Source organism: Octopus bimaculoides, chromosome 14 (assembly GCF_046866305.1).
Source record: "Octopus bimaculoides isolate indiv1 chromosome 14, ASM4686630v1, whole genome shotgun sequence".
Taxonomy (NCBI): domain Eukaryota; kingdom Metazoa; phylum Mollusca; class Cephalopoda; order Octopoda; family Octopodidae; genus Octopus; species Octopus bimaculoides.
The window spans coordinates 42,155,691-42,174,981 of NC_142941.1; the positions used below are offsets into that span (position 1 = coordinate 42,155,691).

The 19,291-nt window shown below is 33.4% G+C and overlaps 1 protein-coding gene across 5 annotated transcripts in view; it reads right to left on the minus strand.

Annotated features, from left to right (window-relative positions):
• LOC106880260 (protocadherin beta-16) overlaps positions 1-19,291 on the minus strand; it is a 107,620-nt gene that overhangs the window by 29,626 nt on the left and 58,703 nt on the right. For all 5 annotated transcript variants that reach the window (XM_014930125.3, XM_052973103.2, XM_052973102.2 and 2 more), the window contains 2 exons: positions 7,236-9,672; positions 2,976-3,126 (listed from right to left, as the gene is read on the minus strand). In XM_014930125.3, the coding sequence (XP_014785611.1) occupies positions 2,976-3,126; positions 7,236-9,623 (2,539 nt within the window). In that variant the 5' untranslated portion in view covers positions 9,624-9,672. The remainder of the gene's footprint in view (positions 1-2,975; positions 3,127-7,235; positions 9,673-19,291) is intronic.

The following is a 19,291-nucleotide window of genomic DNA, read 5'->3' on the forward strand; positions in this document are numbered from 1 at the left end:
AAGTAAAAGAAGAAAATAGAATGGTAAATAAATGATTTAAAACTAACTTTCTTAAGCAAAAAGATAGGTTTCAGAAAAGTTTTAATGAAAGTATTCAACACTTTTACAGGAATTATACTTGTGACTCATCATATAGATGTTCTTATTTAATTACTTTCTTAAATGGATTTACTTTTTAATTTCAAAGATCTTGAATTTGTTAGAGAATCTCATAATGTTCTAAATATGAAAGTGAAAAAAAAAAAAATCTATAATCACTGTGAATATTTGGCTTCAGGAATTTTAAAGCTTGTGAGAGACAATTCCATAATTAAGGCAGTTCTATATTGAAGAAAAAATTATGTTTTGCAGTAACTAGCTGGATTTAAAGTTAATGGACAGACAAGATTGCAACGAAAGCACAGAAATAATATTGAAAGTTAATAATATTGAAAATTGGTAGATTATTTCATTAGCAATGGAATCACAGAGTTTGTAAGAGACTGAAAATGAACCAATCAGAGAGTTCGAAGAGAAACTTAATTTTAGAGGGAAATTACAGAAGAATATTTTATTTTAGTTTCATGGTAATGAAGACAGAGAGCAAGACAGAAGAAGCAGAGGAGATATAAAACTGATAACCATTCTAAGTGAATCGCAATTTCATTGGAAAATGTTCTGCAACACACTATGGAAACTGAACTATCTGTAGTGTGAACATAAATTACAGCTCGTGATACTATTCAATGAAGATAAACATAAAATTTATAAATAGGTACAAGGACTCAAATTTTAACAGGGAAAAATAAATGATTATACTAGCCCCAATATTTGTCTCACTGGTACCCTATTATTTTGACCCCAGTGGAGTGGGGTGAAAGGTTAAGGTAGCCTTGGAAAGATTTGAACTGAGGACTTAAGAAAACTAAACTAAGTAGCATAAGGCGTTTTTTCCTGATACCCAGATAAAACTTCTAAATAACAGCAAATAGCAAAATCCTGATAAAAGACTGTGGCAGCATGACTGCTACTGTTCTTAGAGCATAGATTGTTGGAACAAGATATGTAGTACATCTTTTACTGTCTGCTGCAAGTGTAATTTGTAGCTGAAAGCTGATGATGATGACAATGACGACGACAGCACTGATGAATGTACATACCAGAAAATGTAGATGGTAAAGTTGACAGGGCAATTGTTAATCATCTGAGAGATTAGAAGTTCATGTCCTTCTTATTACAAGCAGCATGCTTTGCCTATGGAACGACATTTTGCTTGCAGTCCCCAAGTGTATCAAGCTTTAAGTAAATACTATTTCAACATACTTTAATAGTATGCTCAGAGGCACAGAAGTTAAATATGCTGTTGACTTTGCTATACTGAGTTCCGTTCCTCCTATAGAAAAAAAATTTCACCTTGGATAGTCTGGCTCCATATTCAGGGAGAAATTAATCTTCAAATCATGGTGAATAACAAAACTGAAGAGTGATTCAGAAAGAATGGAAGAGCCCAACAATAGAAAATATTCTTATGTTGATATTCTTTACTCGATTTTAATAATTTTCTGAACACCACCTTTAAGTGTTTTAAGCCTATCATATCAACCCCAGCACATTTTATAACTCTATCAAATGGTTAGGTGACCCTTTGATATGAAAGGGTGATTTGATAAATCATTTTACACAAACATAACGTGTGTGCGTGTGTGTGTGTGTATGTGTAGATATACATACATATAATATCTATATTTATTTTTATCTGTGTATATATATATGCATGTATATGTCTGTACATATGTATGTATATTTGTGTGTGCATGCACGCATGTGTGTGTGTGTATATATATATATAACTATATGTATATAGTTGTGCACGAGTGTGTGTCATTTATTTAGACTGGTCAAATGCCCTGCTATTTTGAAGTTTACTCAATGTGTAGTTGATTCTTCAGACAAGATAACTCAAGTCATTTTCACAAAGTAGTATTCAAATTGGGGCCATTTTAGAAGCACTATCCACGCTGCTACACAGTAAGATCGAACCTGGAACCATGAGATTGTGAAGCAAACTTCTTAACCACATACACCTATGCTTGTGATTCACGATTGTAGCTATAACTGAAATAATTAATCCATTTACAGCAGTATCCTGTTGACATTTTTTCTCTGAACAAAATTATGCTTCAGCCTGAATTCAATTTTAAATCTTAATTCTAATAAGATTAATTTTGCTTTATATTCTACACATTTGATTTGTGCTGATTCTTCTTCTAGATCAAAATCTATTTTAATGGATGCATGTGATCAGAAAGTGGGAGACAGTTGTTCTCACCAAACCAAATGTACAAGAATCATATTCTTTTTTTATTCTAGGTGTGTATGCACTTTATAAACAAAATACACCATTTCTTTTTCCTTTAATCCATTTCAGTCTTTAGACTGCAGCCTTGCTGGGGCATCATCTTGAAAGGTTTACATCAGTGATTCTCTACCATTTTTCACCCACAGACCCTTTGATTCCTATTTTATTCAAATGGACCCTCATAACCATTTGATATTTGAAAAATCCTATTATATTTTTATAATTGATTATAATTAATTATAATCATTTATTAAGAATTGTATAAATAATTGTTAAAATATTTTGTGTATTGTAGAAGTATAATCAATTTATTGCCAATAAATTTTAACATCAAAATCCTATATGGACCCTCAACGATGATGATGATGAGAAGGAAGAGAATGTAGATGATTATGATGATGATGATGACAATGGCGATTATGATGACAATGATGATGATGGCAACAAGGAAGAAGATGCAGATGATAATGATGACCGTGATCCTGATGATGATTATTATCTTTTTTCTTTTCTGTTTCATAGGTTCAGAGGTTTTCATTAGGTCAGCTGAGTCAGTTGTCCAGTAATTTAACTTCATGGATACATGGTAACTTTGCAAGCAGGGAAGTTAAAAATATACAGGTATTGAGTGACTCACCTGGAATCTCTTCATACTCTCCGGAGTCACCTTCACTCCAACCATGTCCGAAATCAGTATGAGAAGACAGAGTCTCTCTCCTAAGACTTGGAATCATAAGTGTACTATCTTCTAGTATGCTGTCTGTAGTTGCTATTCGCTGGATACACATCTGGAAGTAAGGAAAATAATAAATTGGTGTAGAATAACATGCATGTGAGTGATGGGTAGAGGGAGTATCAGATAGAAAAGGGTGATGTATGTACATAGGAGTGAAAAGAAAACCATGTGTGTGTGTGTGCGTGTGTGTGTATATATATATATATATATATATATATATATATATATATATATATCATCATCATCATCATCATCGTTTAACGTCCGCTTTCCATGCTAGCATGGGTTGGACGATTTGACTGAGGACTGGTGAAACCGGATGGCAACACCAGGCTCCAATCTAATTTGGCAGAGTTTCTACAGCTGGATGCCATTCCTAACGCCAACCACTCAGAGAGTGTAGTGGGTGCTTTTACGTGTCACCCGCACGAAAACGGCCATGCTCGAAATGGTGTCTTTTATGTGCCACCCACACAAGCCAGTCCAGGGGCACTGGCAACGATCTCGCTCGAAAATCCTACGGGAGCCAGTCAGGCGGTACTGGCAACGGCCACGCTCAAAATGGTGCATCTCATGTGCCACCCGCTCAAGAGCCAGTCCAGGGGCACTGGCAACGATCTTACTTGGCTTGCCGGGTCTTCTCACGCACAGCACATTTCCAAAGGTCTCGGTCAGTAGTCATCCCCTCGGTGAGGCCCAATGTATGAAGGTCTTGCCTCACCACTTCAGCCCAGGTCTTCCTGGGCCTACCTCTTCCACGGGTTCCCTCAACTGTTAGGGTGTGGCACTTTTTCACGCAGCTATCCTCATCCATTCTCACCACATGTCCATACCAGCGCAATCGTCTCTCTTGCACACCACAACTGATGCTTCTAATGTTCAGCTTTTCTCTCAAGATACTTACACTCTGACGGGTATATATATATATATATATATATATATCATATATGTATATATATATATATATATATATATATATATATATATCATATATGTATATATGTACAAACACATATATCTATATCTATGTATCTCTTACCAGTAGTCACCCATGCATACCAGCCTCCCCCTCTCCATTCCATCGATGTTATCCAAGGGAAAGACAAAGGCCAATACAACTTGGCACCAGTGACATTACATAACATTAGTTATGCCTTTGTATTGCTTCTGTAACAAACTTTTACTCTCTTTGAAATAAGAACTTCCACTTCTTTAAGATGTTTCAACAAGTATTTTTTAATATTCCTTTTTGGCCCACTTGTTCTACCTCTCTTCACTCTTCCTCTTGTTTGTATTTAACACTCAAAAGCACTTTGTTATTAAGTATGTTTCTTCTACTACCTTCTGTATTCACTCCCTTTACATATTATAGTATTTTCTGATCGTATTAAGTAGATCACTTAGTCTTTGATTCAGTTATGTAGTTACATACAGCGTTTCACCACTCTGGTTAGCATGCTGTTTCCTGTCATGCTATTTACAAGTTCTGCAGTAAATGTATTGGTGTTAGAAAAGTAAGATCTTGGATATATTTCATTTTAATATTGTCTTACTGGATCATTCTTTAACAAATTCCAGCCCCAAACTTATACTGTCTCTCTCTTCTGAAAGTTATGTTGTAATCTAGATTATACATTTGAATAAAAACCACCATCACCATCACCACCATGAACAAGAACAACAATGACAGCAACGACATCATTTTTATGTCCATGTTCTAAGTTGGCACGAGTTAGATGGGCCATCATGGTTTGTGTCAGTTCTTATAGAGCAGGGGCCACTTCCCTTGCAGATGAGTTAGAAGATCATTCCTTGCTTATGTGTTTCAATTTTAGCTTGACATCAACTGCTAGATTCCATTCCTATCACCAGTTGGGCAAAATGCTCGACAACATTTCTTGTGGATTTACATTCTGAGTTGAAATGCCACTGTGATTGACTTTACATTTCATCCTTTTGGAGTCAATAAAATAAGTCCCAATATCTAGGCTTTGCTAAAACTTAGAATTAATTATAGCATGGTCAGAAATCCTTCCTCTTGTTGACTTGTAACTGGGTTAGAAATTCAAATTATTAAAAAGTTATTGCCACAGCAACAAATACAGCATTTATGGATTCCTTGTACTACATTAATGGTATTTACATTTGCTAATTGAGTAAATTTATTTAAGCTCTTCAATTAACTGTTGCTGGATTTTGTAACATTAAACACAACCAAGTCTTTCTTTAGTTAAATTATTTACAATGAGGAAGTGGTATCAAGTATCTAAATTAACTGTCTTTGTCTATCAGAAGGAGCTAAATTTGTTTTAGAAAATGAATATTCATAATGACTTTATTATATATTGAATAGTTTAATGACAGATAAATTTTACATTGACTCAAAGCTACACATTTATATGAAAATGGTAAAGTTGGTAGAATGGGTTTAATAAATTTTTCTAATTTAGGCACATGACCAGCAATTGATAAACAAAGGGAGCTACTCAATTACATTGACCCTAATACTTGACTGGTACATCATTTTATCCAACCCAGATCAATCAAAGGCGAAGTTTATATCACAGCAGAAATTGAATTTTAAATGGCAACAGTCAGAAAGAAATACTGGAAAGCATTTTATCTGTTGCCCTAACAACTTTGCCAATCTGTCACCCTATTGATTTCAGTAAATGACTGGAAGTTATTTTATCGACCTGGGTTGGCAGAAAGGAAAGATGAGTCAAAAATGATGTGAATGCATTTGAAATACCATGTTTTTTTTTTGTTTTTTCTTTAGCATTAAGTGAATCAGAGACAAACACCGTCTTAAATAAGATCCATGGATATCACAAGTAACATTTCCTGAAGAACTGACACTTACTTCTCCCATTGCATAGTGAATAGAGAAACAGATTTAAGTGCCTTGCACAGAGACAAAATAACATTCCTGGAAGCAGAGTAGAACTCATAAAAACCTATGAACTGCAAAGTCAATATGTAATCCACTTAGATACTAGTTTAATATTTCTACTGACATTTTATACCTGTCATAAAATATGATTTCTTACATAAGCATAAGGCCCGAGATATAGCATAACCACTTAGATCAATTCCTCTACTTGCTTGCTACTTTATTTCATTGACCCAGGAAGGATGAGAAGTGAAGTTGGCCTTGAATATAACAATAATTATACTTTCTATTATTAATATCCTTTATATAGTTGATCTAATTAACCCTTTTTCTTCATCAACTGTGAAATCTTTCTCTTAGAAACTTTGAACTATAATTTGTTTCAATTTCTTCTAAAATGTATTTTTTTTTTATTTATTTATGTGTTTCAGCCAAGTGGCTGCGGTCATGCTGGTGCACCACAAACATTTCTAAATATCAAAAGTTTCCTGGTATAGTTTATATCAGATAACTTTATATTTTCATTGTTTTTTTGCTTGTAAAATATGGTTCAACTTTATTTCTTTACAGGATATGGCTGCATGGCATGTGATTACAGGAAATAGAACCACACAAAAATATGATGTGATATAATATAATATAACATAATATAATATAATGTAATATGATATAATATAATATGATATATTATAATATGATATAATATAATATAATATAATATAATATAATTTAACATAATGGATGATGATATATAGAACAACAGATAGTTGTATAAAAGCCAAATTAATTCTTAAGTTGGTTAAGTTTATATGTGTTAGAAAAAGAAGAATTAACAGTTTCAGGAATGATTCTTCATTTGAGTTAACTCATTATTTTTAAGGTCCATAAGCACCTAAAAAGATGGTTCTGTATGCAAGCACAGATACACACCAATACTGTAACTCTTATTCAAATGATTTGTAGCATGTACTATGTGTTCATTAATTGTTTTAGGTATTTAGGTAGTTGTGAGTAAACACAGTCATCCTCAAGGCTCTATCCTCTTGACCCAGTAAAACATCCAAGATATTACAATTAGGGGGGAAAGGAAAAACGTACCAGCATCCAGCTGGTACTCTTTTCAACTCAGTAACTTGAAATGAAGAACCTTGCTCAAGGACACAATGTTCTACACGATCCCAGAAGCAAACCCACGACATTATGATCATGAGCTCAACATACTGACTACTAAATCAAAACAATTTTATAACAAAGGATGATATCCTTACCTGAGTAGTTGCTGGTAATGTTCTGGATGAAGAGGAATCCCAGTCGTTTTGTGATTCAACATCTGGATAAAGCTGACTGCGTGATCTAAACATCTGGCTACTTCTTATGTCATCTGGACTTCTTAATGTTACAATAGAATTACTAGTCTCTGATATTAAGTTCCTCTTTTCTCTACAAAACTTATTCATATGATTTAATTTTGCCCCATGAGAGGTATTTTTCAAATTGTTGTATCTCACAACACAAGCTGTTATGAAAATAACAAGAGCCACTGATAATATTACTGCTACAACAACAATAACAATGGCTAAATTAAGATTTATCATTCCATCTGTTTGTTTGTATGTTGCAGTGAGCATTTCTGATGTGTTATTGCTTAATATGACTTTCAAAGACAGTGTAGTTGTTGCTGATAGTGTGGGAGTACCATTATCTTTGACAGCTACTTTTAGCCTGTATGTCCCAGCATCAGTTTGGTAAATTGGACGAGAGAATGACAAGTGACCAGTGTAAGGATTCACTTTGAACATCAGCTTGTCATCTCCTCCCACTATTTCATACCTGAGAAAAGCATTCATTCGACTGTCTCTGTCAGAAGCTTTCAGAACAGTAATATTATTCTTTGACTGAGGATGATAAAAAATATCAAGACTGAAAGGATTAATGTTAGGGAAAACAAAATATGGAGCATTGTCATTTTCGTCCATAACTTCAACAATAACATTTGCTGTGTTGTTTAAAGAAGGAATTCCGTTGTCTTTTACTAAAACTTTAAATTTATAAATTTCTTTTTGTTCACAATCTAATGTTCTTGTAGTTGATATAAAACCATTTTTTGTAATTTTAAAAGGAAGGTAATTTTTATTGCTTTCTAATAAGGAATAAGTTAACTCTCCTCCAACTCCAGTGTCTTGATCAGTGGCATTAATAAAGCCAATTGGAAAATTTGGTTTCTGATTTTCGTAGGTCAAAAATTTGAAGGTTTGTTTTGAGAACTGTGGCCTTAAATCATTGACATCTAATACTTGAATTGAGAACTTGCTCTCTGTTTTTAAGGGTGGGGTACCTTTGTCTTGACAAGATATTGTGATATCATAATTGTCTTCTTTCTCCCTATCAACAGCTTGTTTTACAATTACTTTATATTCTTTGGACCCTAAACTTAAAAGCTGAAAAGTTTTATGCTTTAGATCACAAATGACTTCACCATTCTTTCCAATATCATTATCAGTAACCATTACATAAGCAATGAAACTGCCAATTTTGATATCTTCAGAAATAGCCACTCTGTTTTCAGTTAATGCACTCACAAAGTTCACATCAATATTTGGTGCATTGTTTTGTTGGTTCACCACATAAACAACAACCATTGCAATTGAACTCAAAGGAGGTCGTCCTCCATCAGTAGCTCGAATGAATAGCTTATGAACCAACGTTTGACCCAATGCAAATATCTTTTGTAGGAAAATTTCTCCAGTTCGTTTATTGAGTTTAAAGTGATCTTTAGCAATATCTGATGTTTTCAGTGTAAAATGATAAGTGATATTTGCATTTTCTCCAGTGTCCATATCTTTAGCTGAGAGAACAACAATAGGGGCTTCTTGATGTAATTCATTTTTTATTGAAACATTGTAGATATTCTGTGAGAAAATAGGAACATTATCATTGACATCAGTAACTGATATCTTTACACCTAGAATACTTTGTTTTGTAGGATATCCTCCATCTTTTGCAATTACTTGAAGTGAATAAATATCTTTTACTTCTCGATTTAGTCGTTCTCCTAAATTGATGGACAATTCTGAGGTGCCATCCAGGTTCTTAGAAACTGTTAATGTAAATGGCTCATCTTTCTTTTTCTTTAACTGATATGTAATCTGTGAATTCAAAAGCCCTACGTCTTTATCTACAGCATTAGGTAATGATCTTCTGGCTCCTTTGCTATCATCTTCAGAAAATTCTATTGTTATTTCTTTCTTTTGAAATTGAGGTTTATGGTCATTAATATCTTCTAATATTATCTTGATTTTAAGTATTTTCATAAATGTTTCAGCTCTTTTAACTGCAACTTTCACTATCCTGAAACATTCTGTGTTGTACATACAAAGAGACTCAGCATCCAGCTTTCTAGCAGTAAATAATTTTCCTGTCTTTGAAACATTGAACAGCCCTGAACTTTTGGTTGTGCTATGCTGAAGTTGACTAAATGTAATCAAATGGTGATCCTCCAGATGTACATTGTGTAGCAAATGTGAATCCGATGCAATATCTCCTAAAAAGCTTCCTTCACTCTTTTCCTCCTCCACATGGTAGGTGAGGTCGACGCAGGTGGAGATTGAAACCAGACACAACAATGTCCACAGAGTTACCAGTGTATTATGACTCATTACTGCTACAACTTTTGATAAGATGCTAATCTCAAAACATCCCAGGCATCTGAAAGAAAAGAAGAAAAATATTATTTTTAAAGTAAACAGTAACAAGTAAAGAAATTAAATATCATTATTACTATAAACTATCTCTATAATTCAGTTTGCATATTATTTAGCTATTAGTCAACACTGACTGAGCAGACTTATGATCAGTATTCCAGCCATGATCATCTCATCTCTGTACCTAGGGCTACAATATCCAATGTAACATTTCATTTTATTAAATAGCAGATAGTGATTTGAGAAATATTTGGCTGCTAATTCTGCAAAAACTTCTTTGTTGGTTTGTGAAGAACTTGGTTGTGGTCCTCCAGATATATACTTAACCCTCATTTCTAGCTGTGACCACCCTAACTTTTCCTTTTGTGCAGGGAACTGGGGACAACATCATTCAATGTATGCTGTGATTTGAGAGAGAGAGATTTGGTTGCTATTTTTAGCAAACTGTGTGACAATGAAGTAACTCCCTTGTTGGCTTGTGAAGAGTGTAATTGCTTAGAGCATTAGAATGAATCCTTTTATACATGAATCAATGGCACTCTACTGACCTGCGACTATTCAATAAAGAATTAATCTTCTTGAATGTAAAATACTATCAACTGAGAAAAATCTGTGCTAATGCAATTAGCTGTTGATTATTTATTTTTTTGAGGAAAATGAATTCTAAGTGAAACCAGTGATATTGAGTGATGTCTAGAGTTTGTGTCTTCTCTCTATGTTTCTGTTATTGATGAAGCCTTACTAGAATAGAAAGCCAAATTATTTCTATACAAGATTTGCAAAGTAAAGTTTTAATTCTATAACCAACTAAGCCATTTCAAATAAAGTAAAGTTTGGATATGCTTATCTAAATATATCATCAGACACTCTTTACAATAACAAAAAACATGACTTCTGTCAGGGTTGTTGCAGCAACATTATAAGACTTCAAGCAAAGCAATGCACTAGAGTCCCCTACATTCACACAACTAGAGCATACATAGATCAGTATGGAGCCTCCTTAGGTCCATGAGGTGCCTTGCACTGAAAACTACCCTTGTGTTCATGCTTTAAGACAGCACTAGCTTCCAAGCCTAACCATGTAGGTGGATGAACTTCATAAAGGACATACATTTGCCAAGTTAATGAAAAACTAGACCAGTACAAAGCTGATTTAGATGAGGATCAGTTGTGATTTAGGTGGGGGCCTAACATCTCTTGCATTGTGGACTATCTCTTTCTGGAAATGTAAGATGCTGAAGAAGAGAGAACTATTAACCAACTGTTAACCCTCTACTGTACTCTCAATTTCAAATGGATCTAGGACAACTGATGGCAGCCAATTACCTTCAGCTCAACTCACTGCAGCGAACTAGCTGCTACTAACTCAATGCTGATATTAGAAATAAGACAACATGCTATGATATAGAAAAACTAATTTTTCTTTAATTAAAATTCTGTGTTATGAAATAAGTCTCATAAACTCTTTATTAATGTTAAAACTAATGCAATAGGTTTTAAAATAGTATCAAGTTATAGGGAATTCCTTTGAGTAATTCCCTATAACTTAGAATTCCTTAGTTATAGGAATTCTAACTATAACTTTAAAGTATTTAATAGTACTAACACCTATTTTAGTTACACATTCCTTTAAGACATTTTGGATGGTATGATATTAAATGTTATAAAAATTACATTTTATGGATATTTTTGTAAATATTAACACTTATCATGTATTTTGTTTCCAATTTTGACAATGGGTAATCTGAGAGGATTCTAATCTAATAACACATGGGGTAATTTTTGCATCTGCCCTTTAAGTTTATTTTTCCAATACTTTAGAAAAAAAATATTGATACAATTATTGCAATTTTGACAGTATTTTAGGTTACTCTTTTACTTGTTTCAGTCTTTTGACTGTGGCCATGCTGGAGCACCGCCTTTAGTCGAGCAAATCAACCCCAGGACTTATTCTTTGGAAGCCTAGTACTTATTCTTTCGGTCTCTTTTGCCGAACCGCTAAGTTACAGGGACATAAACACACCAGCATCGGTTGTCAAGCGATGTTGAGGGGACAAACACAGACATACAAACACATACACACATACATATATATATATATATATATATATATATACATATATACGACAGGCTTCTTTCAGTTTCCGTCTACCAAATCCACTCACAAGGCATTGGTCGGCCCGAGGCTATAGTAGAAGACACTTGCCCAAGATGCCACGCAGTGGGACTGAACCCGGGACCATGTGGTTGGTAAGCAAGCTACTTACCACACATTTTATTTGTTAGATCTAGAATTAAAATTTTTAATTCTAAAATTTGATCATAGCAGCAAGCTGGCTGCTATAAACTAGTTGCAGTAAGTTGAGTTGTGGCTTGTTGGCAGTGACCAGGTAACTGATTTCTATCTCAGATGGCCAAAATTCTGAAATTCCTCTTCTAAATGGAATAAAAAGAAATTAATGATTTTTGGATTTGTATTTATTTAGTTTGTAGAATTATTTTGGTACTTTGGGAGGATCATACTGCTAATGAAAACACATGCACCAGCTGTACTTAACTTCTATTACTTCAGTTTTATTATAAATTAACTAGAATAGTTTATTTATTTGTTTATTGATTACTTAATTCATTATAAAACTAAAGTGATATACAAACACTATGACCTTCCCAAAGTGCAACAGTAAAAGGAATACTAATAAAAGATATACATGCTGTATATCTTTAAGTCATTTTTTATTTTCATCTTTTTATATATTTTTCATATGATACACTAATTATATTTTTGTAAAAAACTAATTGAATTAGCTTCCACAAACTATTGATGGCCTATATACAGGAGTTAAAAAATATCTTTTCATCTAAGCATAGTCCACCGAGTATAGTTTAAGCATAAGCTATTGTTATACAGAATATCACATAATAATATATAAAGTTATCTTTGAGTTTTATGTAAAATCTGTCAGAACGAATGATGCTATCCGAGAATTTATTCTATAATCACATCTCTTTAAATGCTGGATATGTGAATCTTCCTAATGACTTTTTATTCATTTATTTATAATTTTTTTTTTTTTAAATGTGTATATAGTTGAATTATATTGTAGAAAGAACTATATGTTTGCTTAATAGGCTGTGTCTGCATACAGTTTGTAGATAAATGCAACACTCTTTGACATTAACAACGAATAGCAAGAATAGAAATCCACTTAAGACCGGGAATATTCTGGTCAGCTCAGTTCAGATTTTTCACTTCTCAGAGACTCTGGCATTGTTTACTGACTGACTTGCTAAGTGTTTAAGATAAATCTTTAACAACAACACTCTGCTACTTTGAGCCCTTAACTACTGGTATTTATTGATTCCAAAATTTATAACAGGAAATCTTAACATCAGAAAGCATATTTTCATTTCATATTGCTTTATATGTATTTATTATTACTGTTATTATTATCATTATTATTATTATTATTATTATTATTATTATTATTATTATTATTATTTGTCATTGTTGATAGGAGTTTATACACTACTGGAAACCATTACGGAGTATTCAAGTAATATCGAATGGCTTTTAAGAGACACAAATCTTGCTGATTTAAATTCAGCATGCTATGGGGGTGAATAAGAAGAGGAAAAAAAAAAAGAGAAAGAGAAAAGGAGTGAGAAGAGAAGATGCATACAGCTTATACAAAAGGAAGCAGTTTAGAGTTAGTTGTAGAAGCATTTAGTTGAAAGTATTGTCGGTTTATGCAACTAGCTGCGAATGCCTAGCAATAATAGCACAATGAGTAGCAATAATGAAGCAATGAGTTAGATGTAATTTACTCTTCTTTAACACTTCACCAAAGAAAAAAGGAAAAAAAAAAAAACTTGGAACAATAATTGCTGTGCATTATTTTCAGTTTGATTTAACATAAAAATAAGAAATAATAATAAAAAAAAAAAAAGGAAGCAAACATTACTTTAAAATCTATTTCTGGTGACAGAAAGAATGGTGGGTGTGATATTTAATAAAGCTGATATAATGATCCACAAATTTGTAATGCCAAATAATAAATGAAGTAAAGAGATATATAGATGGAAAGGATGAAAGCTATGAACAAATGCTTTAAGTTAACAAATGGCAAAGAAGAATAATCACTTTAAAGAAAATAAGAAAAAAGATTCAAATGACTGAGTCAGAGCTCATAAAACTGGTGAATTCCAATAAATGAGTGAAGTAGACAGTTCCTCCAATCTGTTCTGCCTATAATTACACATGATGGAACATTTCAGCCTGGTGGAAAGCAAACAGAAAATTTTTCTTTCCTTTTATTTTTCTCTCTCTCTCCACCCTTCCCACCTCACCTCTATCCCCACCACCACCACCACCACCACATACCAATGTTGGTAGTGACTGTGAAGACAAGAATGTTGAGGAGGTAAATTGCAGAAACTGTAGGATGAAGAATTTGATTAAAAAGAAATATGAATGACTTTATCCCTAGATTAACAACTCTTAAGTAGAATTTGGTAATATTTCTAGTTAAAAGGTTTTACAAAATGTTGAGGCAAATATGGGAAGCTTAAGTGAACACTGTCGACATTTCAACATGTAAGAAGTGCTACACAATCAAGGGAAAAAGCATGGACCAAGTAAAGTAAAGCTCAAGTGTAGCCAGAAGCAGATAAGATTAAAGGTGAGAGAGAACAAGAAAAGAGTTGCAGGAGACAGACATGAAAGAAGAAATTCAAACTGGGTGAGAAGTAGAAAGGAAATATAAGACGAAAGCAGAGAAAAAAAAATTCTTTACAAAGCAATGAAAAATACTATATAATTTTCTTCAGTTTCTTTCATATTGATAGGGTATATTTTGTTTGTTTCCTTTATAAAAAACATTCTTTTTAAATGATGTTTTAAAAAGGAAATGAATTTTTTTTCTTATTAAATTTGTGATTTTTCCTTTCAGCTTTAGATTGTTAAAATTTGATAAAATAATCCAAATTGTTGTAGTTTACAGATGTGAAAATAAACTTTGCAGTTTAAAAATAGTATTATACAAGCAAAAGGGGCTTATATTAACATGTGTAAAATTTTCGTAATTAACCATTTATTAAAGAAATTAATCTACCAGCAAGTTTTTTATGTGGGTTTGTACAGGAGATAGATTCAATATAAAATTTTTATTGGGTACAGCATATGTTTTGACCCATCAGTCTGGGTCTCATTAGGTACATTGATAATTATATGTCTCACTACAGATTTTTAGTGTCAGCTGACACTAAAAATCTATAGTCTGACATATCTTTATCAATGTACCTGATGGGTCAAAACATGTTGTACCCAATAAAGATTTAATACTGAATCATCTCTTGTTAATTAATAATATATATATATATAAATCCCCAAAAATGAAGAACAAACACAAATCAGCAACATGAGAAAAGGAAGATGGAGGAAAAAGATCGCCAACGATTCACATGTGGTTACATTTTGGGGGTGAGGTGTGTATATATATATATATATATATATATATATATATATATATATATATATATAGATATATATGCATATATGTATATATACACACACACACTTTCTTTTAACAGAGTTTTGTAGCCTGAAACCATTGGTTTTTATATTTTCACTGTCATTCAGCTGAAATTTGTTTGCTTAATGTTTGTTTTTTCATGCAAATGTGGGTTGGATGGGGATTAATTTGAAGCAGAATTTTATGGCTGGATGCTCTTCCTGTCACCAACCACAACCATTTTACAGTTAAAAAATTTTCTATTTCAAAGGTTTTCAAAAGTGCAGAATGATATGTTATAATATCTATTAGAAATGTAAGTATCATATCACCTTTCTGTTCAGGTGATTACAAGTAAAACTGAAGAATTTCAATATTCACATGCTTTCACACACACACACACACACACACATGCGATGGGCTTTAGAGTTTCTGCTCTCCACATTCACTCATAAGTTATTGGTTGACCTGAGTTTATTATAGGAGACAACCAAATTCATGGAGTGGGACTGGACCTGAATGGAGTGGAACCGAACTGGAATGGAGTGGAACTGAACTTGAATGGAGTGGGACTGAAACCAAATAGAATAGAACTAAACCTGAATAGAGTGGGACTGAACCTCAAACCCTGTTGTTAGGTGGTTGTGAAGCAAATTTCTTAACCAGTAAAGTGATGGCTGTACATATGTGTCAAAAAATCATGTTTATTAGCTATTTTCATGTAAACACAATCCACTACAACATGAGAACAGTCAAAGATTAGTTTAATGAAAACAAAATAAGAATGAAAACACGAGATTCAAATTATTGATTATCTTGTGAGCATGATGAAGTTTCAAGTGGGTGTTTATATCGATTAACAGAGACTGGTTTCAATGTACTTACAAATGTAAGATGCATTGCATGTAAAAAATTGAAACTTTAAAAAAAATCACTGTTATTGTTTTACTCTAATTCTAGTGGAAAAGAACTTAACCCGTTGCCCACAGAGAAGTAAAATTATGAGCAATAAGAGCAATATATTAGAAGCATGAGGTTAACTCTGGACCCTATGAAGCTGGTTGTAGCTGCTGTTAGCAAAAATTAATTTAAAAACTTCATAGAATGAACAAAATTGTAATAAGTTATTTTAGTGTGAGGTGTCAAAACATCCTGTATTTTGGACATTTGTTCTTCAAAGAGAAAGTATATAGAATAAAGAATATAGGAACATTGGTGGGAAAGATATAAGCTTTACTCTGCATTTTCTTCCTCTCCAAAAAATAAACAGTGCCCCAAACATTGAGTTTTCATCTCTCAGAGTTAACCAAGCTACATTTTTTCCCTACAAATGTTTATATTTTACAAGTATAGCATTTCCCCCTTAATCTGGGATTATTGCACCAAAAGATGCTCAGACTTGATAACAGTTATACGTTTATTGCAGAGAATTTGCTTCCATCCACTACATTGTGCATTAAAGTTCATTATCATTTGGTTGAGCTTGCTCAGACACTTTTAACCCACACACACCATCCATCTTGGTCCTGCATTAGTTGATGAAGCTCTTTGGGGAGGCATCCAGTGTCTCTGGTGAGTTGATCTACATATTTTGTGTTCAGACGACCTGTTTGAGTATGGCCATGCTTTCCATTCACAGTTGCTATGTTTAGTTTGCCAGTAATGTCCTGCAAAGTACAAGCATCTTTACCTTATAAAGGTGGAAACAGGCAAGAGGTCTCAACGTAATTAGTGCCAACAATTATTTTTGATAATGTTTCTCAAGAACTGATGGGCACAACCAATATTCTAAATTCAAATCCAGCTCAAGTCAATATTACATATCACCCTTCTAGATTTATTAAACAAAGTACCAGTCAGAAACTGGAGCTGAACTTATCAGCTGTATGCTCCCTAATATGTTGTTATCTTAACAACCAGTAATGTTTCTTGCCACCGGGCCAATGAGAAGAATTGTTAGAGCATCCAGTAGAATGCTTTGTGATGAACATTCCAGTTCTGTGTGCTCTGAGTTCAAATCCTATAAATGTCATCTCTGCCTTTCATCCAGTTTTGTAGTGGGAGACGGCAGGATGGAGGTGGAATTAATACATAAAATACTAGTCTTGTAACAGGGTCAGTTCTTCTCTTTTTATCACTCTTGCTTTCCTTCTGTTTATTTGTATTCATCTCTCAAAAATATCAGTAGACAAACATACATGTATATGTATATGTACAAACATAGTTAAGCTTAAGGATTCAGATTTGTGTGGGACACAAAATGAGATTAATGGAAGTTCATGTCCTTGACAAAGTCACTAACAAAGGCTATTTAAGTAAAAGGAAACAGTTGCAAAAGGTGACAGGAAAAATAAAGTGAGGAGAAGCCAGAGATATATCTCATCAAAATCACTCCAATATCATAAGGGGTTCATTATGAAAACTCCATATTATTAGACATTTTAGAGTGTCCATCCACCCAGTGCTTTAGAGATGTACATTCCAGTCTTTCGGATGATTCATAGATGAAAAGTTACCTGTGAAACTATTAGTTAATCAATGAATGCATTTCACTAGACATTCTTGCTTGCTCTGATTAATTCAGCATCAGGTTTCTATGAAAATATAATTCAGATTTCATTCCCTGTTGACCAATCTGAGTGACCAGTCTCTTTTGTAGAAATGGAAACTGGCTAAGCCACAATTAATACCTCACTTATATAAATCAATAATGTTATAATACCAGAGAGCTGTGTATTTGGCAGCAGTTTTTAGAGGTGTTTAGAGTCCATTAAACTACTGGACACATTGCCAAAATAGTTGACCACAGCAATGGTTGGCTCTAGACTGTAGGTATCACTGAATATAATTCTTATTCCTGATCAATTTCCACAACTTATTTCAGTGATATATATTTTATATTAGCCAGACAAAATGCTGTGTCTATTACACTGCAGAAGAGACGTTTTAATCACTTAAGAAAATAGAAAATAAAAAATATTGTTATATAGACATTTTTTATTCTACTTTTTAATATGACAGTCTACCAGAAGGCTGCAAGCTTGTAATTCATTATTACTTTGGACAAAATGCTTAGCAATATTTCTTCCAGTTCAATATGTTCTGAGTTCAAATTCCACCAAAGTCAACCTTAGCTTTTTTCCTTTCAGGGTTCATGAATTAAAGTATCAGTCAAATACTAGGGTTGAATAACTCCACTCCTTATCCTTGTTCCAAAATTAGAAAGAATATTACAATCTACTATAAAATGGGAAAATATTTCATTCCATATCTACAATATGGTAACTATCACAATCCTGATAGGTGGAAAATCAGCAGAATTGTTCAAGCATTAGATAAAATAATCATGGCATTTGATGTGATTCACTGCACTCTGAGTTCAAATTCTGCTGAAGTCACCTTTGTTTTTATTCACTTCAGGGTTGATAAAAGCATACCAACCTGGGATGAGAGGTTGACGAAACTGTAAGAACATTGAACTGGAAGCCTGGTGGCTATTTGTGTTCTGAGTTCAAATTCCACTTAGGCTTACTTTAATGGTAAGCTTCATTCATCGCCACCTTATTTAGTGCCAATAACTGGCATCTTGGGTGTTTTAGCAGAGTTCATTCTGTTGGAAGCATTCAGGTCACATCTCCAGTTTAAGAAGGAAATCCTACGCCATTCTCCCTTCGTCCAACAACTCTTGGAGACATTTCAAAAGGGTCATGGGTACTGCCACACCCTATCCTTGACTAAAACATGACAGCAAAAAGTACTCCAGAAGTATGGCAAAACTTCTTAGCAAGTCATGGAAGACAGTCATATTAAAAAAGGAAAATAAGGAATATGACATAGTTTTTGAAACATGGGCATGGCTGTGTAGCTAGGAACCTTATGTAACCATGTAATTTCAGGTCCAGTACAACAATATTGCAGCTTGAGTAAGTGCCTTCTTCTACAGCACTGGGTCTAGCAATGTCTTGTAACTGGATTTGGTAGATAGAAACTGAGAGGAAGCATGTATATGTGTTTACGTATATGTGTATACATGTTTATGGGTGTGTGTGTGATAGTGTATGTGTTTGTCCTCCACCACTACTTGACAGCCAGTGATGATAGGGAGATAAAGAG